General features: G+C 41.8%; 1 protein-coding gene across 5 annotated transcripts in view; it reads left to right on the forward strand.

The window, feature by feature from the left end:
- Positions 1–10,419: 10,419 nt before the first annotated feature.
- The window catches only part of ltbp1 (latent transforming growth factor beta binding protein 1), a 122,894-nt gene continuing 107,969 nt past the window's right edge, over positions 10,420–25,344 (forward strand). For 2 of the 5 annotated variants that reach the window (XM_034608294.1, XM_034608297.1), the window contains exons 1-2: positions 10,421–11,263; positions 16,501–16,571. In XM_034608294.1, coding sequence (XP_034464185.1) covers positions 10,890–11,263; positions 16,501–16,571 — 445 coding nt within the window. In that variant the 5' untranslated portion in view covers positions 10,421–10,889. Of the gene's footprint in view, positions 11,264–15,834; positions 15,840–16,500; positions 16,572–25,344 lie in introns of those variants that run through there. The other 3 variants (XM_034608295.1, XM_034608296.1, XM_034608298.1) reach the window with 3 other exon arrangements.

Below are 25,344 nucleotides of genomic sequence, written 5' to 3' on the forward strand. Positions count from 1 at the left end.
TGCCACAGTATGTTTAGACATACAAAAGATACTCAGGGCCCAGACAAAATTATAGGGAAACTTTCCATTTTACAACCTTGTTACTCGTGTTAAATGTGCACTTTCGTGCAATTTAATTCTAATTAGATATGTAAGATTTGGCACTGTAACCTAGTGGTTTAGATTTGGAAGTTCCTCGCCATTCCAGTTTTTGCAGTCACCCAGAGATGCAGCAATGTAGATTTCACCAGTCATAAAGAAGGGTGAGCCTATACAGATATTTGAACTGGGGATCTTTGCTACAGATTGAAGTGGGACTAATCCCCAGCTCCACAGAGCATTCTTAAAATGAACTGTCAAAGCTCAAAGCAATACAAACATATCTTGATGTGATATTCAACTATTTCACTTTGAGAAACATTTAAAATTTTGCAGTGTTGCCCGTACTATCTTCATGATGACACGTGTAGATTGGTAATAACTTTTCTTTTTGGAAAAGCAGCTTTGATGTATTTGTAAATCTCAATAGTGTACATACATTGAAAAAATCAGGCACAATCTGTTTAAAAAAGGTGCTAAAAAAACTAGTCCATTGATTTGTTACTTTCAGGCTTGATTATCACAATTCCTTTTATCAGGTTGTCTCAATAAGTCTTGTTCTAAAATGCTGCAGCTTGATCCTGGCAGGAACTAGGAAACTAACAGATTCTCTGCTCTGATTCTCCGTGAAGTCAATAATAGAAAGCAAATCTAAAGCAGAGCCATTAATGGTCAGAGGTCCCAACACATCTTAAAGAGCTCATATTACTGTACTACCCGACTATAACACTACACAACCAGATTGCAGGCATACTTGTGGTTCCTGGTTCCTTCAGCAACCAGGCTCCTCTCCTGAGTAACCAGCTCTCAGTTTAGGTTCAGGAAGCAGACACCTTCTCTACATTAAAGGTTAGTTTTAAAATGTTCCTCTTAATAAAGCAAATACTTATGGCTGGATTAGGCGACCTGCAGCACGACTTTTCTTGCTGTAGCTCTATTACTGCAGGTCACTGTTACAGATTCAGAAAGAAGCCCGCAACCAGCATTACCACAGGCCAAGCAAACAGCCCATTACAAACAATCACTAGTGGTGCTGATATGGTGTCTTCTCTCTCTACATTACATTTCATTTAGCTGACGCTTTTATCCAAAGCGACTTACAATAAGTGCATTCAACCATGAGGGTACAAACCCAGAACAACAAGAATCAAGAAAGTACAATTTCTTCAGGAAAGCCAAAATGCTATAAGTAAGTGCCATTTAAGTGCTACTAAATTGTTAGTTTAAACTTTTATTCAAGGTATAGTCGGAAGAGGTGTGTTTTTAGTTTGCGGCGGAAGATGTGTAGACTTTCTGCTGTCCTGATGTCATTGGGGAGCTCATTCCACCATTTAGGAGCCAGGACAGCAAACAGGCTGGGGTGTAACGTTTGACCATGTCCTGGATGTAGACTGGACCTGATCCGTTCGCAGCACGGTACGCAAGTACTAGTGTTATGAAACGGATGTGGGCAGCCACAGGTAACCAGTGAAGGGAGCGGAGGAGCGGAGTAGTGTGAGTGAATTTAGGTTGGTTAAAGACCAGTCGAGCTGCTGCATTCTGGATGAGCTGCAGAGGTCGGATGGCAGTAGCAGGTAGACCAGCCAGGAGGGAGTTACAATAGTCTAGGCATGAGATGACCAGAGCCTGGACCAGAACCTGCGCTGCCTTCTGAGTGAGAAGGGGGCGTATTCTCCTGATGTTGTACAGCATGTATCTACAGGAACGTGTTGTTGCAGTAATGTTGGCAGTAAGGGAGAGTTGACTGTCGAGTGTCACACCCAGGTTCCTAGCAGTCTGGGTGGGGGCTAACACAGAGTTGTCAAAGGTAATAGTCAGCTCGTGGGTGGGAGAGCCTTCCCCCGGAAGGAAAAGTCATTCAGTCTTGTCAAGGTTAATTTTCAGGTGGTGGCGCAGACATCCACTGAGAGGTGTCAGTCAGACAGGCAGAGATTCGTGCTGCTACCTGTGTTTCAGATTGGAGAAAAGAGAGGATTAGTTGGGTTTCATCAGCATAGCTATGGTAGGAAAAGCCATATGAGTGAATGACAGAGCCGAGAGAGTTGGTGTACAGAGAGAAGAGGAGGGGACCCAGGGCGGAACCTTGAGGGACCCCAGTAGAGGACAAGGTTCAGACACAGATCCTCTCCTCTCTAATAGTTTCTTCTCTACTTTCTCTCTCCCTGTTACATTCTGCAGGTATTTCACCCAACACCTAACTGCTATGTTATTATATTGTTTTACACATTTCTACTTCGAACTTGGTGCATCGTTCTCTCTCTCTCTCTCTCTCTCTCTCTCTCTCTCTCTCTCTCTCTCTCTCTCTCTCTCTCTCTCTCTCTCTCTCTCTCTACACACACTGTCTGGTTCTGCTGGAGGTATCTACCTGTTTAAAGTGAGTGTTTTTCTCTCCACTGTAGCCAAGTGCTTGCTCATTGGGGAATGTTGAGTCTCTGTAAGTAATATTATGGAGTACAGTCTAGATCTTCTCTGTTTGAAACGTGCCCTTACATAATGTCTCTTAAGATTTGGCAGTATATAAATAAAGTGAAGAAACAATAAAATCCATTCCCTCAGTGTAACAAACCACTTGACGCATGTAAGCATAAGTATGAGCATGATGATTATGATAATAGATAAATCAATAGGTTTTGTTGTTCATTTTTATATACAGTCTATGTTTTTACCTGAAAGCTAGGGGTGTGCGATATATATCGTCCAAGATAATAATTAAATTGTTGTTTTAACGATGTGCGAGCTCACGTTATCGAGATAATGATGATCCACGCGCCACGCATTCACGCTCTGCATGTAAAATATATTTGGCCGATCAGATGGAGCCCTGCTGCTCTAGATGATAAATGAAAGACATTCAGATAATTGACGGGGTTTTCCGTCAGTGAATCATTGTCGGAAGAAGATAATAATGAGGAGAATAGAGAGAAAACAGAGAGCCGCGTCGCTCCGACTAAATTCTACTGTGGAAACTAAGTGATCACGTTTATTCATCAATATGAGCGGTTGATTATATAAAAGAATTATGAAGCTTATTTATGATCCCAGAACCTGAGGGAAGTAACAGCGCACACACAGACTCCGCTGCTCTGAGTATGTCTCTCTGTCTCTCAGCTGACGTCTCTGACTCGCTACAGTTTAAAAGTTGATTTGTTTGTCGCCCATTATCAACACTGATCATCACATAACGATCGATTCTTTCATTAATGAGTTCAATCTTTATTCAGAGCTGCGCAGTCATCAGCCGCTCACTCGCTCTTTTCCGGTTTGTTAAACTGAGGGAACGGATTTTTTCTTTTCTTCACCTGATAGCAGCGGGGCTCCGTTGGTGAGAGGGCTTGTAGCAATCTTTAAAACAGATAAGTTGTGTACTACCAGTGAACTCAAAGAGCAGAGGAAGGATCTGGTGCTATGGGTTGATCACTCTGAGTGACAGCATTATTCATTGTCACTGACACCTTTTAATAAACCAGTGTGCTTTGTAAAATCTGAAGTTCACTATAGAGATTCCACAGACACACACACACACACACACACACACACACACAACAAACACCTACTAATCTGTGTTTTTGACTCACAAGTGCGGGCTAGTAGACCATATTCAGAATTGAGATACCATATGTGCATGTAAAGAGTTCATATTCAAATGTGCACTTTGGAAGTCAGACATACATCTGGACTTACGACTCTGCACCTGACAGATAGCTACGTGCAGGGAATTTCTCCAAAACAGATGTGTCTGCTGATATTCACTTTTCTTCCTGGGAACACGCTGTATGAAATGCAACTGGTGCAACCCTCTGAACTCCATATTTTCTATCTGAAACTTGTTTCTGCCGGAGTCATGCACACAAACACCTAACCCTAAATCCAAGTCTTAATCCTCAAAAAGCCAATTTAATTTGTGAGGACCAGCCAAAATGTCTTTACAACGTCAAAATGTCGTCACAATGATGGTATTGAACCAAAATTAGCCCTCATAACTATAGATAGACACGCACACACACACACACGCACACACACACACACACACACACACACACACACACACACACACACACATTCTATGTTTTAGTAAAGGTATTATGTAGCCTGAAGTGCTGACATGACTGTGTTGATAGTGCTGAACAAAAAGACATTCCTTGTGTTTGCAAGGTCACCTTAAGGATTTTAATTAAGGAAGTGGATATTGGTCATATTGTAAAGCCTTCAAGCTGTGCAATAAAGTCAGCTATTCATGCTATAACAGCTTAATAGTCTAAATGAATGTCCCATTTAATTATCATTTTATATACACAGGAAAATGGGATTTGTTAAATAAACCACTTTAGACACAAAACCCTGCAAATGAGCCAATTTCATGTTGTATAGGAAAGACATGAACATTTTCACCTGAAACTAAAGGCAGCAGCTCAGGTTGAATAATTTGTCTCAAGACTACCACAATGTGGCACTGCTGGCCACATCCACAACACAATGTTAAACTCCTCACATGTTAAAACTTCCTCTTGTTCTAAATATTCTAATATAAATAAATAAATGAATTAATCACATTAAAGGAACACTGATATTTTGGAAAACTGTGCTTTTTGCTGTCTTGTCCAGAGAAAGAGCATTGGTGTTTAGTGTTGTTTTTCATGCTACCATCAGGATGAGCTTAAAAAAAGGACATTTTAAAATGCCACATAAAGTGGCCTTAAGTTGATGTTTGCAGTCAATGTTTTTTTAATCACCGCCTTTTCCCTCCTTTTTTATTGAAATAAACATGTGCAAGAAAAAGTTGTGAGCAAATATATATATATATACACTGTGTCAGTGGCCTCCAAACATCTAAGATGGCTCATTTCATTCCTTTACCCAAGCTTCCCTCCTCCAAAGAGACGGAGGAGGTTCTCTTCTCTCATGTGTTCCATCTCAAGGGCTTCCCTAGAAATGCGGTTTCAGACCAGGGCCCCCAGTTTGTGTCCAGGTTCCGAGAGTCTTCTGCTCTTTAGTCGGAGCCTCCGTGAGCCTCTCTTCTGGATACCATCCTCAGTCCAAAGGCCAGACTGAGCGGCTCAACCAGGAGCTGGAGACCGGACTGCGCATTCTCACCTCCAACAATCCTGCTTCCTAGAGTAAAAACCTGGTATGGGTGGAGTATGCACATAATGCCCTGCCTTGCTACTCTACTGGGCTGTCACCGTTCCAATGTGCGTATGGTTACCAGCCTCCCCTGTTCCCAGCATTGGAGAAGTAGGTTTGTGGGCCTTCTCAACCGCCGTTGTCGACTGACCTGGAATCAGGCATGACGGGCCCTCCTCCGCAGTCAGGAGCATGACAAGCTAGCCGCTGACCGGCGTTGTTCTTCATCTCCCAAGTACCAGCAAGGCCAGAGGGTCTGGCTATCCACCCAGGATCTGCCCCTCTGAGGGGTAACACGTAAGCTGGCTCCACGGTTTGTTGGACCTTATCCTGTTTCCAAGATTATTACCCTGTGGCTGTCAGGTTATGCCTCCCCAGGACTATGAGGATTCATCCTATATTCCATGTAAGCAGAGTCTGGCCAGCCGAGGAGAGCCCACTGGTTCCCCCCTGCGTACACCCTGTGCCAGCTACTGGTGGTCAGATGGCAGGGCCAGGCCGAAAATACTTGATGGACTGGGAGGATTACAGCCCTGAGGAGAGGTCGTGGGTTTCGGCAAGCAACATCCTGGATCCAGAACTCATCCATGACTTTCACCAATGCCATCCAGACAAGCCTGGACTGTCGAGTCCCGGCTATGGAGTGGGGGGTACTGTCACATCTCCAAGATAGTTGAGGTCATGTTTTGTTTTCTCCCTCATGTTTCTTGCATTTTGTCTTCCTGATTTATTTAGTCGTACTCACCTCTTGTCTCGTTTCAGGTACCCCCGTCCTGCCCTCTTGTGTTTCCTACTCCTGTGATTACCTGCTTCTCCCTAATGTGTTCCCCCTGTGTCCAATTGTCTCCCCACCCTTGTGTATTTAAACCCCGTGCTCTCGTCTTTCTGTCCAAGATCGTCTGTTTTCTGTGTGTCAGTGTTCCAGCATTATTCTTCCTGTGTATGCCATCGTGTTACGACCTGCTTTCTGTACATTATGACCTGTTTTTGCCCAGCAGATTTTGGATACTTCTACCTGATTACTTGGACTATCTTTTGTGTACCGAACCCTGCCTATTCAGTAAAGCATTTTTGTACTTACCTGTGAGCCTGTCAAGTCGTGCTTTTCGGGTCCTATTTGAGTCTGTGTGATACCCTGACCATCATGGCTTGTGTGATGCCATGACCATGCCAGCACACCATGATGTGGGTTGGGTCACTTTGAAAATAACTCTTGTCGCGCACTGGCAGGTGCCAGGCACTCGGCATGGAGAAAACACTGCATATGGGACAGCACCTCACTCCAACTCAGTTTTGTAGGGCTCCTTCAATTTTCCTCTTCCAGAAAATGCTGTAGGGTACTGGGGTTTGAAATCCTCCTGCTGGGCCTGCATTGTGTAGACACAATGTATTAGTGTCAGAGCCTTAATTGCAGGACGACCCAGTAGCGGCTTAGACAGTCCCCAAACTAAATAAATGTCTTGTTCTGTTGTTTTCTTATCATTGCTCAATCTCCCTTTAAATTATCCTTAAACTTTCAGTCTGTGATATCCTGGTCCATACAGCACCTTGCGTCCCACCTGCAATGTTCCTTTTTGATGGAGTAAGTGCTGCTTGGGACTACTGTAGCTGTTGCCCCAGTGTCCAGTTTGAAAGCACTCTGTTCTCCATTCAGATACAGGAGTTCATTTGTCCTCTGAGCTCATTTCCCTCAAGAAAGCTCAATTTTTTGAATGTCCAAAGGCAGAACAACTGGCTGTTGCTTTTTCACAGCTGCACTCTGTGACTTCACATTCTCACCCGGCTACTGGTTCCACTGGCGTGCTTGTTCAAAGTTGACGTTCTCTTGCTTCGTTTAGAGACAGATTGGTGTTATCACTGCAGAGCATTTCTGGCTGTCGCAACTCCGCCAGCCAACTTCCACTGGGTAAGTTGTTGCTCTCCAGGCGTTCTCTTGGCATTCTGCCGCCAGATCTGTGTACGGCAGCTTTTCCCTCTCGTATGCTTCCTGGGTGTACCCTTCCCTTGGAATTGTCAGATTGACTATCAGGACACGCTTCTCGGTTGCTGACCACAGGCCGATGTCAAGTCTCAGTTTGGTGGTATAGTGAAAGTGCTTCATGCACCTGGGCCATTTACTAGTATTGGTGTAGTCCAACTTGCCTGGCAAAGCTAACTTCGCTCCTTCTTCAATATTTTTTTTTCCACATAATGAAGAGACAGAGACTTGTGCCTTCGATTAATGTATGAAAATTTACTTTTTCTATGAACCCACAGGAAGGTAACATGTTGTATGCATCCCTTTAAGGTTCCAGGTATTTTGTATCACTATTTGTTACACATAGTGGATTATCCACTCTGAGTGCCAATTTAGCTCTTTATGTATAAAGCCCAACACTGAAAAATGTGGTTTCTCTTTAATGTTGAATCTTATTTGGAAAAATATCAAGTCATGAAAGGGTGCTTAAGGCAATAGGTTTTCAGTTTCTTTGGACTTTCCGCTTAATGTGGTCCAGTGCACATATATATTCCTGTTTCTTTTACAAATATAAAAGCTTTTGGATTTAACTACATATTAAAAACAGTGATTAATTATCTTAACGAACCAGTGGCCATTGAGACAAAGTGGCAGCACTGGTGGCTCCAGATCCCGCTTCTCTCCATGGCTTTCCTATACAACCAAACTATTTCATAAGTTCTGAGGTCTCAATTTTCTTCTCCAACATTACCCCGGTATTTTATCATGTCGATATAATGAAACTGTCAAGATTGTTTCTCTCTCTTTTGGAATTGCAGGTTAATGAATCTAAATGAGAAGTCACACAGAAGTGCTAAAGATTGAATATTTTTAACTAACAAGTTTTATAATCAATTTCCGCTGCCCCCTGAAAATTTGATTTAGAGGAACATTCAAATTTTCGTAGTAGAAGTGCTGGGTATGAATGATTTGTATTTGTCACATGATTAATTCATAGTAGAAAGAAACAGGATAAAAGATTAAATCTGTGGATTATATACTTCCTTCCCCACCCACAGAAAAGATGGTGACTTATTTGGGTTTATCAAGAAAACATGAGATTGAAATTCAGGCTCATCTTTTATGAGTATCTTCTTCATGTATGAAATAACCTTTACATCTATATATTTTTTTGAATATGAACAATGCACTTTTTGCTCCACAAAATCCACAAAACATCTTTTTTGTCTAACATGTTCTGTAAAGACACATTTATGGAACTACATCCACATATGGCTATCTTTAAAAATTAAGGTCCCATTATTTGAATTTTTCCACATCAAAACACTTCTGGAGTCTCAGGGGTAAACAGTGTTGCAGCTAAATCCAATACAATTGAAGTAAATGGTGATCTATTCTTGAAATCTAAAAAAACAACAGAAAAAAAACATAAAATACCTCCATACTGCTCCTGGGCTGTCATCCAAGTGTCTTGAATCCCTGACATTCCTATTAGACTCGAAACGATGTCATTTACACCATGTTTTTAGCCTAAATGTCCTCTGATATCCCCTTTGGAGCCACGTTTACGTTCGCACGCATACACCGGAAACAAGCTCTCGCCCAAGGGCACGCACGGGGTGCGCTTTAGCATCTCTACATCCGCTAGCATCGCTACTTCTGGTAGCAGACTTTTAGGCTTAAAATCCAGCGCGTGCCCTTGGGCGAGAGCTTGTGTGTGGTGTGTGCGTGTGAACATGAACATGATAGTGAGTTCAGTGACCTTCACACTCACCAGATGTGAATCCAGTAACAATGAGCATAATTAAAGGGAGGAGCTACCCAGTGTTAGTATTGTGTTATAAATAAAGTGCTAATGGGTGAATGTCTGAACATTGTCCTTGACTTGAGATATATGCTGAAGTGCTGCAAAAAAGTAGATATAGGTAGGTGTGTGTGTATATATATATATATATATATACTTGATTTCAGTCTGGATCAAGTATTGTGAACTTAGTCCAGTAGACATAGTCATAGTCTTTAATACATCTTCTGTCAGTTTGTCTTTCGTTAAAATATAATATTTTGACCAAGAAAAGGAAAACCGTAAACTGCAAACTACTTCAACAACATTAAAAGGGAATAAGTGAACACTTTTCGATTTTCCATTGCTGACATATATAATTCAACAGCCTGTGAATGGATGACTCACATTATCCTAAGATAAAAAATAAAGAAGTAATAACAAGAAAGTAATGTTTTTATTTCCAAAGATTACTTTTGATTATAAAGTAATAAGACAGTGAACTTGTGAGCATGAGAACATTTTAATGCTTTAAGATAGGAGGAAGTTGTTATCTCAGAGGTAACAGGCTGATTAAATACTAATAAGTAATAAATACTGTGGACCTCTGTGTCTGTAGTGATCACAACTAACTGCAGAGGTACCTACTTGTGTGATATTTGAGGATCACCTATGTCTACGAATACATGGTACAGTTTACTCATTTAAACAAGAAATCAGTTTCAAGTAGCAGAGACCTGGAGTGTGTATGTGTACTTGTAATTATTATTTGTGAGGACCATTTTGAGCATAGACCTTATGGGGTGAGGACATTTTTGGAAAGTGAGGACATTTCGGCCGGTCCTCACTTTCGGACACACTTTTAAAGGGGTTAAGACTTGCTTTTAGGGTTAGGTTTAGACATTGAGTTGTGACAGTTAAGCTTAGGGTAAGGGGCTAGGGGATTCATTATGCCAATGAGTGTCCTCACCAGGCCCGGATCTAGAAGGGGGCAGAGGTGGGGCAATGCCCACCCAATTGGTCAACTTTATTCTGTGCCATTTGAATATGCCAATCACGTTTATTTCATGTGTCATAATTTCCTGATTTCTGAATTGCTGGTTGGACATAGGGCGGGGTTTCAAAAAAATCTATTCTCTGATTAAAATTGATCTTCATCTGAATGATCTAATATTGATTCCTAAAAAGGACGGATGGTTCTTTTAATATTGTGACGTGTTCTTTAAAATTTGGAAAACGCTCATCACTCAGTCCACTGTGTGATGGTGCCCATCCCAAATTTCTATTCCCCCCCCCCCCCCCCCCCCCCCCCCCAATCTGAGCAGTCCAGATCCGGGCCTGGTCCTCACTAAGATCGACGTACCAACATGGGTGTGTGTGTGTGTGTGTGTGTGGGTCAGACAGTGAGCCTGTGCGTGGGTGGGGGTTTGGGTTTGGGTCCCCCCTCTCACCCTTGGGCCCCAGGAAACTCGGAGAACAGTTCTCGGGGTTAGCGTGCAGGCTCCCCCCTCCTGACGTCACGTCTGGAGGCTGGCTGCTCGCGCTGCTGACACCGTTCACCTCCAGCGGAGAAACTTTCCTGGAGTTCTCAGCTCCTCTGACCGCGGAGCGACTCACTCACTGTCCGGAGGAAGCCGCGGCAGCTCGGACACCCTGCGAGCCACAGGAGGACACAGAGCGGAGCCTCATTCACTTCTCCCCGCGAGGAGCGTTTTTACGAGACATGCCCTCTTTTATTTGACACTTTTGACAGTGAAACCGACGCTTTTCTTTGGTTAAAGTTAGCTTATTTAGGTTGGAGGTCGATACCTACATGAATATGCTCAGGAATACACAGGCTTTTGTTACTTTTAAGAAGTGAGAGATTTTTTTAAAGGAGCCGAAATTAACCTGGATAGCCCCCTCCCTCACTCCCTGCCTCCCAAACTCCACTCACTGCTCGGTGTCGATATGTCTTGGATTAACCGGGCCCTCTTATTTGCCTTCGGTGTGTTGCTGTGTGTGTCAGCGGAGCAGCAGCAGGGCCAGAGCGGCTTCAGGAGGCTGTACGTACTGCAGCCCGGGCCGGGGCCGGGGCCGCGGCCGGGTTCGGCCGGAGGGGACGGCGGGGTGCGGGTCAGCTCCATCTCGACGCGTCATGGCGCGGCGGGGCAACCGCACAAGTACAACGTGGAGCTCACCGCCAACTTCGGCGGCCAGGTCCGGACCCGCAGGATGGGGAACCAGGCGGCTCCGGTGCCCCAGTTCAGCCCGCAGCTGCCATCAGTGGTCCGGCAGAGCGGCCAGGAGCAGAGCCAGCAGCGGCAGGTTATGAAGCTGCCCGGGTAAGAAAGTCAGAGAAAAACATGTCAGGACGGAGGAATGTAAGGGAATGAGAATGAACTTAATGACTTCCTGTCAGCTTTGATCTTAAACTAAACAGGCACCGCAGTCTAAACGGAATCTGAAAAGCACATTTAGACCCTGGTATCATTTCGGCTGTAGCCTCCTGTTGCACTCTCACCTTATCTTAAAGACACAGACATAATGGACACAACCGTGTTTGGGTTGGTCTTTTCTTTAGGGTTTAACACACAGTGTTCCAGTGTCACCAGGTTCTGACTTCTGACACTGACATGAACTTAGCTGCTTTCAGACACGTGTGTGTGTAGGTGACAGGGATGATTTGGGTTTTTGTTCACTCTCACTGGGCTAAACGACCTGTTAAATGTGAACTTGTCTAATGTTACTTAATCTCAACGTATAGAAAAATCTGTTTCAAACTTGTCCTGTGAACTTTCCATTGAATCCCTGAGTGAGCAGACAACCCTCAACCTATTGTTAGCGGGCCGGGTCCCTCTCGGGTCTAGAGTAGAATGTGATTTAACTTGTAAAGCACTGCATTGCCATGTAGCGCAGGTAGCAGTCAGAATGTGGTATGTTGCAAAGTCTCACATAAATCTCATCCAAAGCAATTAGTTTATAGTTTATAGAGCAACTCAGCGGGTGTATCTTGGTACACCCACTGAGTTGCTCCCTATTTTGCTTAATTAGACCTCTCCTGTGGACTGTTGTTCATTGACCCATTCCTGACCCTATTAGGTTACATTTACATCCCATGGTGAAATGGCCCTAATCCAATCTCTTTTGGCCTTAAAGTCACACAATCCTGACACTGATTTTTTCCCCGCAAGTGTAAACAGACCAAATCACTTTTTTTTCACATGAAGTCGGGGACCCTTTTTTTGGTCCTATATCTGATTCATGTTTGATCTCAGTTCGTGTGCCTGTTGTCCTTTTTAAGTGGCTGCACCTCCTCGCCTGGCAAATAATAAGCATGGTGGAGAGAAGCTTTAGCTTTTACCATTTGACGCCTCTGCATTCTCATCCTCATCATCTGCATCGTATTGCTCACCAGCAAAACAAACAATCCTTGTGTGTGTGTGTGGCTCACATTTCAGTACAATATGTGCGTGCTTGGCAGTTTAACAACGGAGCTCAATGGTAAAATGAATGTAGACTATCTACTCACTAATTCCACTCATGTCTGTATGCGGAATGCATATAACTATTCATCTTATCGGCTTCACACTTGGCTTGGTATTGTTAGTGGCTTTAGGAAATGCAGTGTCGAATGTGATGCGATTTGGACCCTTGATATGTTCAATATTGATGAAATTTGACTAAACAGGCTAACAGCTCCTTGCAGTCAGTGGGGGCGGGGAAGTGTGCCTTCAGTCTGCACACCAAGTTGAACATGTCTTCATCTACGTCTTCGGATGAACTATGGCAGTGTTTGAAATCTTGCGGCCCCTCCAGCAATGATATCCATAGACATATAAAAAGCTCTGCACACAATGTCCAGCACACAATCAATTAAAAAAGTGACAGTATGTTGCAAAACTTTTTCGGAGGACTTACTGATGACAAGTAATAACTCTGCAGTAGACTCTGGAGCATTAACACAGGCCAAGCAAACAACCCATTCCCAACAAGCATGTTTAGAATGGGCACAGTACTAGTGACACTAAAGGTTGTATCTGTCAAATTGGAAATTAGCGTTAAGGCCTGTAATGTGAACATAGCATTAGACAACAGACTTCAACCTGAGCGGAAGTTTAAAGGTGCAATATGTAATTTTTTTCTGTTACTACATTACATTAAAAGTAGTTTCCTTTGTTTTACTTATATTATTCTTTTATTCACTGTAAGTTTTCTTCTGCATTGCGATGCAATGCCAATATTAGCTCTTGTTTTGCTTCTATTTCTCTCACTTTCTTTTCTTTGCTGTCAATTGTGGTTGCTAACTGGCAGTGGGTGGTGGTGGTGGTGGTGATAATGGTATCTTGCCAAGAGCTTCAGGCATTGTTGCATTTACACTTCAGTACCTTCTACATGATTGAAAAGAAGTTAGAATGCACCCTCTGGAAGTTTTGGTTGTGGCCGTGTTCCAGGGAGAGAACATGTCATTAGCTAGAATGGCACTGGAAAAAGGCCTACCCCTCTATGAAACCACATTTAAATCCGGCACACCCGGATTTTTGGTTGAATCTGCAGCATATTGGAAATCCCTTCAGCCATTTTTATGTAATATTGTTGACAAACAAACAAAAAAACCAACCAACAAACATACAAAAGGACAGGGATCAAAACATAACCTCCTTGGCTTAGATAACTAGTATGCAAAGAAAAAGTCAAAAAGAAATCAGGGTTTGAACCCCAGTCTCCTGGTTGAAAGTGACTATCCTCTGATTGATCCTCTCATGCACCATCATTTCCTCTGAATGTATACTTTTTAATCTAAGCCAAACTTTACCTGACGTCGTAAAGCCTTTAAAAGCCCTTTTAAATTAGATTATTCATCATAGGAAAAGTACAGGTGTTTCTAATAACATTAACAGTGGCTATGTTCTAGTCCATGACCGTGTAATGCCATATTCACACCACAAACTCACATTCACTTGTTCATATAAAATAGGTGGCAGCCAAAATAGAGATGTAGTAAAGAGAGAAAATAAAGCTCCTCTGGCTAACAATCTCACTAACAGTGAGTTAGCCAACTGGCTAGCTCCAGGGGAAGATCTAGACACACAGCTATCAGGAGCAATTTGGGGGCTCAGTGTCTCGCCCAAGGAAATGGGCATGCAGACTGAAGGAGCCAGTGATCGGACCGCCAACTTCTGTTTAGTTGCCTCACCTCCTGATTCATAACCAATCCTGGTTAGCTTACTGCTCAATCGAACAACAAATTCACACAATTAAGAAGTCCAAAAGGTATATTTTTGACTCCTGTTTATTAACTGCCTTCAAACCATTGCTTTGTGGCACAGCTTTTACTTCAACGAAACACATTCCATCAGAGTGAATTGCTTCTGCCTTGGCAGAGAATCATCATGAACAACACCAGGACCCTGAATCTGAAGCAGCAAGTACAATTCAAAGCTGGAAAAGAAAAAAAAAATTGTTTTTATCATAGTGTCATATGGACTGACTACATATAGCAGTTACTGTAGACATTAAAGAGCAAGGTTTTCTACCAGCAGCTTATTTCTTCAAACCAAAGAGTAGGATTCATTTTATTTTGTATGTTTCTATGTTCATGACCAGTGTTGAAGAATGTGGCCTAAATATCCAGTTTCCCACTGACTCTGATGTTTCTCCCTTCAATGTAGAATACCCCCCAAAAATGTACTCACAACAGTCTTCCCCATTGGTTGAATAGGATTCTCTCACATGTAACACCAGTTTTAAAATAGGGCATTTATTCCTCACATCAATAACCATTTCCCACCTAATTAAATCCAGAACTCTGACCAGAGGGATACATCCAAATATGTGGGAGGTTTCTGTCTCAGCGGACATTCAGAATGATAACAGCTCTGTGTGAACACAAAGCAACAAGCTTTGTTGGTTGGGGTGTGCTGATTGTGATACAGTAGAAATGCAGCAGAAGAACACAAGTTCATCAGGCTGTGTGTGGTCCAGCAGACCTCAGCTGCTCAGTTTCTGGCCCAGTGGAACGTTTTGATGTGTGATTAGTGAATACAGTTTGGCTGTGTACTGGTGTCCCGCTACCCAAAGCTCTTGTCAGACTCATTACCAGGTTACACAAGGCTGAAAGGATCAGGTGATGGTCTGTGTGTGTGTGTGTGTGTGTGTGTGTGTGTGTGTGTGTGTGTGTGTGTATGCCTGTCTTGTTTTCATGACATTTTAACAGTACAAAATTTGCCCAGTAACAGAAGTGTTTTTTTTTCCGCACCAGTTACCTTTTAAACACAGAAAATGCTGTTCACAATACATCATGTAAGATTAGCAGTGCTACTTAGTGTTTTATGGCCCACTACCCTTTTCCATGATACATATTGTGTGTCATAGTCAAATGTGTGGTGACTTGGATTTAAAAAATATGGCAGCTACTTTGAAATATTTCAGTACTTAAGTGTTTTTAAATAAATTACAGGCAAGGAATGGACAACTGATTAATGCAATGCTGTTTCACAGCTGACTCAAGCAAAATGCTTCTCACTACCATATGAGAAGCACCTCCCCCTACCCGACCGTCTCTTTGTGGGAAACACTGTACTGTTGTCATATCACCTCATTCAGACAGACACAGTGATGCAGGTTCAGGCTGGCAGCCTGTATGAAGTGACCAGGGCCTGTATTAATCAATTTTCTACATTACTATGGCCCACAATTGCATAATGCACATCTAGTTTTTTTTTCTAAGTTTGTATCTTAAACTCTCTCACATTCAGGAGGTTTAGGAGGTGGTGAGTCTATTTAACCCAGTCTCTCTGATGATGATGATCTGAGTCGTGAGTTCCCAGCTTCTACTTCCCAGCTTCCAACAGCTTGACTCAATCAAGACTTTTTTTCCAAACCAAGGTTTTGTAGTAAAACTAAGTTGGCCAGATTCAGGTTGGCTTCAACAAACCTACCCCTATAAACACTACACCTCAGTAACTTCTGTAACACTGAAAATACTTGCCTTCCCTGTCACATTTAGTGTCACAAGGCCAAACCACATCTCAGGAGATCTGTGTTTGGGAGGCCATTCAAGTCTGGAAAATATCCGGTGAGAATTGGTGGAGCCTGATTTGTGCCAAAAATCAGATAACTATGGTGGAAAATTTACATGATGACGTGACTTGTCTCAAACCCCATGAACTCTCTGCACAACAGTGTGAACTGCTGTTGATGTTGCAGACGTCAAATTGAAGTTGACATGGCCTGTTTCTTACCTTTAATATATTCAAAACAGCCTCTTGTGTAAAAATCACAAGTAAAGTCCGATGACAGCCCAGCAAGACGTGCATTCCTCCAGTGAACTGAACAAGTAGTTGATGTTGGCATCTGACTAAAGGAGATAACTGTTAGTCAAATGTACAGTCTAATTGAAATAACATGTCTCCAAAGCTAAAAGAGCCAGAGCAATGTGAAAATAACTCGAAAACAACTCAACTCTTAGTTTGGATATACAGCAGGGGAAGTTCGGGTTTCTTTATGTAGTTGTTGTGTTTGACATTTCAATGTTAGCGTCTGTTTGTTTCATCTGCCTGTGCTTGATTTCTCTCTGCAGGGTGAACGTCTGTGGAGGGCAGTGCTGTCATGGATGGACCAAAACTCAGGTGTCGCAGCGGTGCACGAAGCGTAAGTGCACACCGAAGTCCTTTCAACACAACAGCGTCTTCATATTAATACAGAAATTCCCAGCCACATATCACAACAACGGATGCTAGCCAGAGTGCACCAGGCACCCAAACTACATTTTTTCTGCAGTGCTTGACAACAAGTTAAAAAAAATACACTTTTCATTATGATTACATCACATTGACGTGCGGACAAATCATCTTATTTTGAGCTGTTGCAAATTAATAGTAAAGAAATGTAATTTCTAGAAGACACATTTTGTAGAGTTGTAAATATATCTTGTGTTGTTTGCTTCAATTACATATAATGTAATATATTTATTTCTTAAACATGAATGTAACATTACTCACAGAAAGTTTTACCTCACAGTCTTGTATTCTAAAATCTTTGTATCATCCTCTTTGGGACCATAGATCACCTACATGAGACAGTTATAAATGGCTGTTGGCTTGCACTTGCTTCTAACTTCTAAAACTAATCAAAACCTGAGTAGGCAATGAAACACTAAAATAGTACTAAGGGCCCTGTTATTTGCTAATTAACAGTGGGGTTTGCATTGTGATACACTGGCTTGGATACAGTGATAATAAGAGCCTGGATATATATTAGGAAGCAGTAAATACACTCCGAGGACATAATCACTCAAGTTGAAGTGGCTCCTTATTGTGCGTAGTTAATTACCCCTGCACATACATAATTGTTGACTCTGCTTTATTCTGTCAACATTTCATTTTCCCAGCCTGTTTTTTTCAAGGTATACTTAATATCGCTGTTTGATATGCTGTATTTCATTGTGGGCTTTATGTGTTTTTATGCACAAATCAGTTACCAAGCAGTATACCCAGCAATACAGATGCAATTTGTTACTCCATCCAAATATCCATATTTCAAGAACTATTGATAAATCCTGCAGCAGTTGTTAGTGTGTGCATATGCATAAATTAAGATCAAATCTGTGCAAACATGCATTTCATGAATGAGGACCTGTTTCTGGACAGTTGCCTGCCAAGTCATGAGCAGACTGTTATTATACCGTCCGACGGGCAAAGCACGTGTCTCAGAGTTAAAGAGAAGCAGACTTGAAATGGATAATACTTCTTGGCCCAGATCCATTGGTCAGATCACTTTCGTCTTGCCAATTTTTTTAATAAGTAAACAGCTTCTCTCCAGTGCCTTCATTGTTTTATCTTCCACAACAGAGAAGCACTGTGGAGAAGATACTGAAACACATATACCATTAAAAAGAAATTGCACTAAGAAAGAATAGGTGGCGCTAACATTTTGGGCGCTGATACTGGTCAGCTGGATCAACGTATTAAAATTCTGTGTGTTTGGGATCTTCAAGTACATTCCTTTCTGTTGTCGATATCCCTGACAGCTGTTCTGTCAGTGTGTGAGTGACCATTTATGATTTGTGGATCAACAGACACCACCTTGCAAGGTGGCATTAAAAAGGATGTTGAAGCTAATAGGTTAAAATAGCTTCCATTCTTTTTGATGTTCTTGCTTTCCGTTTCCCCAGAGGCCAGCAATACAAGGTTGTTAATTGGTCGATGGGGAAAATGTTTGTATCAAATGTTCACCAACTCGATTTATAGCAAAGGATTAATACAGATGTCAATGTCACTTTACCATGGTCAGTCTTCTTATGGTTGGAGTGACAAGAGCGTGAGATGGAATACTGATGGGTGTATCAGTGCCAGTATTTCTGCATCAGGAATTATGAGAACCTCTGCTGAAATGGTGCATGGTTCCCTGATATTGGCAAGAAAACGTATCATTAGTAACTTGGACTTTCTACACTGCACAAAGCTGACTGGTGCTAGAGTGAAAGAAACAGGACCCTACCACACACACACACATACACACATTCACACACCCATGTCAGCAAGATATAAATAAGGTGAATATTTAATTTTTTAGTGCACATAAAATATTGCTCAAACTGTGAGAAGTTAAATATAGATATAAAATTTGTTAATTTCAGCAACCCCATTAACACCCAAGACAAAGTGTTCTTTATTCATACATTTGTGCAATTATACATATGCACAAGCCTAATAAACAGCTTTGATTCTTTATTTCTAAAGTTAGGGTTACGGTTAGATCTAAATACATACATACATACATCTAAACAGTTTATTTAGCTAATGTGTGATGCTCATATTGTGAGAATAAATGAAAATGTTTTGCCTGCACAAATATGCACAAATGATGTTCAAATTAATAAGTCACCATGCCGAGCCCTGTGCTTCAAAATGTAAAATTGTATTTTAAAAAATCAATTGAAGCACAAATCTTTTATATTGCTTGAACAAACTTGCGCTAACAAGTAAAAATGCTTTTATTAATATCCTGATCATATGGGGTGCCAAATTCAAAAAAGGAACAAACGTAGATCAAACTGGTGAATCACTTATCTTGTTAGTTAATTTTTTATTGAATTTTCATGTGAAGAAATCTAGAAATAGTATTAATAGTATTTTCTGTATTGAGGGATGTCAGCCTTCCAGTTATCTGGGCCTCCTCAGCCCTTCAAGTGTCAAAAGCTCCTTGGAAATAAACACACCTATGACATCAAGAACTTGATAACCCTATATAATAATTTTAAGGTTGTTTTAGGCTGTAATGTAAATGATCTAACAGACTGAGAAAATAGACCATAGCATGAAAACATGGTCTTTTGATAGTGACAACGTAATAGGATCATGGATGCAAGAGAATGGAATTAGTTTTCCTAACAGAGTGGCTGTGCTCATTCTTAAAAACATGGTGCAGAGTTCATTCAATATTACCAGAATTTCTCCCGGGAGGTACTCTGAGCAGACCCAGAACATGCTGAAGGGAATACATGATCCATCTGGCCTGGGAAAGCCTTTGGATCCTCCAGGAAGAGCTGTAGTACACAGCTGTGTATCTAGCCTACCTTGCAGTGAGCCATACCCAGATAAGTGGTGGAAACTGGACGCTGGTGGTTGAGTAAGTTCAGAGGTCAGAGGAGAATGGTCACACTGACAGTCGACAGGCTACAGTAACTCAGATAACCACTTTTTACAACTGTGGTGAAGCATCAGAATGAACAACCTTGAGACCACGTCAGGTTCCACTCCTGTCAGCCAGGAACAGAAATGTGAGTCTGCAGTGACACCGACTCACCAACACTGGACAGTTGAAGACTGAAAAATGTAGCCTGGTCTGATGAATGTGGATTTCTGCTGAGGCTGCAGGTGTAGAGTCACAGTCTGGAGTCAACATCAATCAATCAATCAATCAAATTTTTATTTGTATAGCCCATATTCACAAATCACAGTTTGTCTCATAGGGCTTTAACAGGGTGTGACATCCTCTGCCCTTAACCCTCAACAAGAGTAAGGAAAAACTACTAAAAACCCTTTTAACAGGGTAAAAAGAAGGTAGAAACCTCAGAGAGAGCCACATGTGAGGGATCCCTCTCCCAGGACGGACAGAAGTGCAATAGATGCCACGTGTAATGGAGAACATCATCAAGATAAAGGTTTTAGCAGCATTGATAAGAATAAACATTTTGAAGCATAACTGAAGGTCAATGAATTGACGGATTATTGTCATTAATGGTCAAGTGTCTGAGGAGAAATACTATGTATCGAGCAGTCCTGCTGCAATCATAGTCTATGGTCAGCAGCCAGCAAGATCATGATCCACCATCAAGATCGGATGCCACTATAGTCCACAGTCATTGTCCACTGCCGCCATCAGGATCCATCATCAGCTGCCACCTCGATCGTGGTCCACCACCATTATCAGATGCCAACACGATAAAGGATCCGCCATATTGGATCCACCATTACAATCTTTGATACGCGGTCCACAGATCATAATCCATGATGTGGCCACAGCTGCGGCCCTGGATCTGCGGACGATAAGGCAAAGGGACTCCGGGGAAGAAGTCAAGTCAGTAACATGTATTGATGAGATATGAATTTCTTTGATATGACAACGATTGAGAAGAGGAAGGAGAAGCTGGAAAGAGAAGCTCCGAGTGTCATGTGTCCCCCGACCTTCTAGACCTATAGCAGCATAACTAAGAGCGGGTCTAAGACAAGCCTGTACCAGCTCTAACTATAAGCTTTATCAAAAAGGAAGGTTTTAAATCTACTCTTAAACGTACAGATGGTGTCTGCCTCCCGAACTGAAAGTGGGAGATGATTCCACAGGAGAGGAGCTTGATAGCTGAAAGCTCTGGCTCCTCCTCTACTTTTAGAGACTTTAGGGATGACAAGTAAGCCTGAATTCTGGGAGCGCAGTGCTCTAGTGGGTTGATAAGGTACTAACAGCTCTTTAAGGTATAATGGTGCCATATTATTAAGGGCCTTGAAGGTGAGGAGGAGAATTTTTAATTATATTCTAGATTTAACCGGAAGCCAGTGTAGCGAAGCTAATACAGGAGAAATGTGGTCTCTTTTCTTTGTTCTTGTCAGGACACGTGCTACGGCGTTTTGGACAAGCTGCAGAGTCTTTAACGACTTACTGCTGGAGCCTGATAATAAGGAATTACAATAATCAAGTCTGGATGTAACAAAGGCGTGGACTAGTTTTTCTGCATCTTTTTGAGTAAGGACATGTCTGATTTTTGAGATATTACGCAAGTGGAAAAAGGCGGTCCTAGAAATTTGTCTTAAGTGAGAATTAAAGGACAAATCAGGATTAAAGATCACTCCCAAGTTCCTGACTGTTTCATTGGAAGCAAGGGCAATGTCGTCTAGCACAGCTATATCATTAGATATATATCTCTAAGGTGTTTAGGGCCAAGTATTAGAACCTCTGTTTTATCTGAGTTTAATAAGAGAAAATTGCGGGTCATCCAGGTTTTTATGTCCTTGAGACATGCTTGGAGTTTAGTTAATGGATTACATTGTTCAGGTTTTATTGACAAGTATAACTGGGTGTCATCCGCATAGCAGTGGAAATTTACCGAGTGTGTCCTGATAATGTTTCCAAGTGGAAGCATATATAATGAGAACAAAATTGGGCCGAGCACAGAGCCCTGTGGAACACCGTGGTTAACTTTGGTGTGCACAGATGACTCATCATTAATTTGCACGAATTGGAATCGATCTGAAAAATATGATTTAAACCAGTTTAGGGCGGTTCCTTTAATGCTAATTAACTGTTCTAGCCTCTGTAATAAAATTTGATGGTCAATTGTGTCAAATGCTGCACTGAGATCTAACAGAACGAGGACAGACACAAACCCCTGATCTGAAGCTATTAGAAGGTCATTAGTGACTTTTGCCAAGGCTGTCTCTGTGCTATGATTAGCTCTAAACCCCGTCTGAAAGTCTTCATATATATTATTTTCCTGGAGAAACTCGCACAGCTGATTGGCTATAACTTTTTCAAGGATTTTAGACAGGAAGGGGAGGTTGGATATCGGTCTGTAATTGGCTAAAACCTCTGGGTCTAGGGTGGGTTTTTTGAGAAGGGGTTTGACTACAGCTATTTTAAAGGACCGTGGTACATATCCTGATGATAATGACAGATGTATTGTGTTTAGTAACGTACTATTAATTAGGGGCAGAATTTCTTTAAGTAATTTTGTAGGAATTGGATCTAAGATACAAGTTGTTGGTTTAGAACATGAGATTATTTTTGGTCAGCTGATCAAGGGTGATCAGAGAGAAGCTGTCTAAATAATTGGTAGGATTCTCAGCCGTTTCTGAGATTTCTGTTCTTGGTAGGGTATTAGTGCCAACATCATGAATCCATGGAGTCCACCTGCCTTGTGTCAACAGTTCAGACTGCTGCTGCTGGTGTGATGATGTGGGGAATGTTTTCTTGACACATTTTAGGCCCCAATCAACCATGAATTTCACAGTCTATATGTATATTGTTTTTAACTATGTTCATCCCTTTATGGCCACAGTCACACTGGTCGCCAGTTGTGAATCCAGTTGAACCTTTGTAATGTAATAGAACAAAAGATTGGCAGTATGAATGTGCAGCTGACAAATCAGCAGAGATGATGTGATGCAGTCTTGTCAACATGGAGCAGAATCTTTCCAACATCTTTCCAACATTTACAACATCTTGTGGAATAGGGTTAGTGTTAGGGTTACACAAAGAACTGAGGCAGTTTTAGAAAATAAGGGCTATCTATGGTACGGTGTTCCTGATCTGTGCTCGGTGAGTGTTTGTTGGACCTTTCCGTGTTGACATAGATCACACAGTTTTTTGTTTGTTTCTTGTCTTGGCAGCCAAAGAAGTCAACTTGTGATTCACCTACACTAAACCCATCTGATTCAGGAGGAATGACCAGGAGACATTCCAGTTTCTCCCCCAGACTGAATGAAGTCAGATGTTGGCAGATTATTGAATTGCGGAGCAGAATCGTGCTTTGTCAAATCCGCCCAAAGAGAACACATCATGTCTATGTCTCAGACAAAACATCTTTGTAAATCAGAATTGTACAGTTTGCTTCACTGAAAGAAAGCAGCCAAAATATTGACTGCTGCCTCTTTTAAAACACGGTAAAAATAAAAGACATGGTCATATTATCCGTACTGTAACAATGGACGACCAGCATTATTTGACACTAGGGATGTTGTGAGTACATCTTTTGGTTTGACTCATCTGGGCCTATTTTAATAGATCTCTATCAGCTAAAGTAAACCTGAACTAATGCCAATGCTGGTGTTACATCCCTGCTCTACCTTACCAAAACCTAAAGAGCAAATGGAATGCATTAATATAGCTCTTTTCTAGTCTTAACAGCCATGTATTACAATACAAGTCACATTCACAGAGCACAGTTAAATCACACATCCTGTCCTGCTTTTCAAACACCCATTCATACTGAGCATTTATGTGCAGCACTTTCTCACAACAATCACATACTGTTGGCACAGCCGTCTGGGGCAATTTGGGGTTTGTATGTGGTATGGTTGGTCAGAGGACAACCTGCTCTACCTCCAGAGCCACAGTCACCAAAGATCACATCAGGTTTTGCTACATTTATTCTGTGAGTAATCCGATATCAGGTCAAACTGAAACTTAGTTGTTTTCTAATTTGCTCTCTTAGATCCCGTCGCTGTGACCAAACTCACTCACTAATCACTTTACAGTGCCTGTTTTTTTATACTGTATATAGTGCTCTCATTTTTCCCCATAATGCATCATGAAAAATAGTATTCATCTGATCCAAACCATATCTACCATCATGCATTGTGCTTGTATCGTAGAGGGGACCGAAGGAAGCAGGAACCCTATACATATTTACAGAGCAGAGCATCACAGCACAAACTGCAGGAAACAAGTTTATTTCTACATTAAAAGATTGTCATTCACCATGTTTTTTTACATTAAAGTATAAATACTAAGTGTAAAATAAACATTTAAAATTTACTGTGGGATTTTCCAACGGCCGTAGTTGTACGTCATAATCCTGCGAGAATGACGTCACTACTAGCACAGAGAAAAGGTGAAGAGTAGCTAAGTAATGCTTCTGTCCAATCAGAGTAGTTCCAAAAGCTCCAACAGTGGGAAATGTCTACACTTCAGTGAATTGTGTCTTGTTATCCGCAGTTACAGTTTCATTGAAATCATATCAGCTGTTATTTCAATGTGTCAGAATACATATTTAATAGGGCTGTCATGATCCTCATCCGACACAGAAATCACAGTCCTCCACGGTTCTGTGTCGTGATTCCATAAGACGGAACCGTGTCACATCTCCCTGCCAGCCCCACACGCTGCCACAGCTCCACCTAGTTGAGCTCTCATTACGTTATGCCCGGGACACACTGGCTGCAGTTGCGCTGCGAAACGGCTGCATGTCCCGATTGTCTGTTGTTCACATTGGCAGTGTCTGCTACTATGTTTTCACATAGGGGTTGCCTTGAAAATTACCATAAATGAGTGTGTGTGTGTGTGTGTGTGTGTGTGTGTGTGTGTGTGTGTGTGTGTGTGTGTGTGTGTGTGTGTGTGTGTGTGTGTGTGTGTGTGTGTGTGTGTGTGTGTGTGAGAGAGAGAAAGAGAGAGAGAGATAGAGAGGAAGATGCATGGCTTCATACTGCATAATACTGGTATTCACTAGAGTACCTAGGACTACTTTAAGTAAGGAAATACAGTAGTTATACCATAAACATCACAAAGCCTGTAGTTATATTAAATGTTCACTTAGAGAATTTCAGAACTTCCCCCTCTCTCTCTCTCTCTCTCTCTCTCTCTCTCTCTCTCTCTCTCTCTCTCGGGCGTAAGATAAGAACATAAGTGGTCATAGCATTCTTCCTCTTCTGCTGCTATGTAAGTACTGGATATATATCCATGTAGGTACTGCAGGGACTTAAATCTTTCAAAGAACTTTGTCTGTCACATACCCCATTTAAGCCACCACCCTAGTGGTTTAGTGTTTGTGATTCAGCGCTTTCACCGTCATGACTTAGCATCGATTCAGAATAAGGGAACAGCTTTTGCTAAATTTCTCTCTGGATCAATAAAGTATTTATCTTTTCAACATATGTTTCGGGTGATCGGACTGCAATTGAATAGAGCTTGACCACATGACAGTGTTTGCACCCAAGACACATTGAGTATGAATTGTGATGAGATGGTCAGGAGGTGGTTAGAGACACATTTTGACCAAGTCAAACACAAGCGTAAATGCAATCACATTGTCAATCCACATGCAACAACTATGTGGGCAGAAATAATAATTGCGTGCAACAGTTCCAAACCAGCAAGATAGAGGCAATGTGACACATCATAATACCAGGAGGTAGTATGACAGGTGATGAGC

The sequence above is a fragment of the Hippoglossus hippoglossus genome, chromosome 15, assembly GCF_009819705.1.
Source record: "Hippoglossus hippoglossus isolate fHipHip1 chromosome 15, fHipHip1.pri, whole genome shotgun sequence".
Classification (NCBI taxonomy): domain Eukaryota; kingdom Metazoa; phylum Chordata; class Actinopteri; order Pleuronectiformes; family Pleuronectidae; genus Hippoglossus; species Hippoglossus hippoglossus.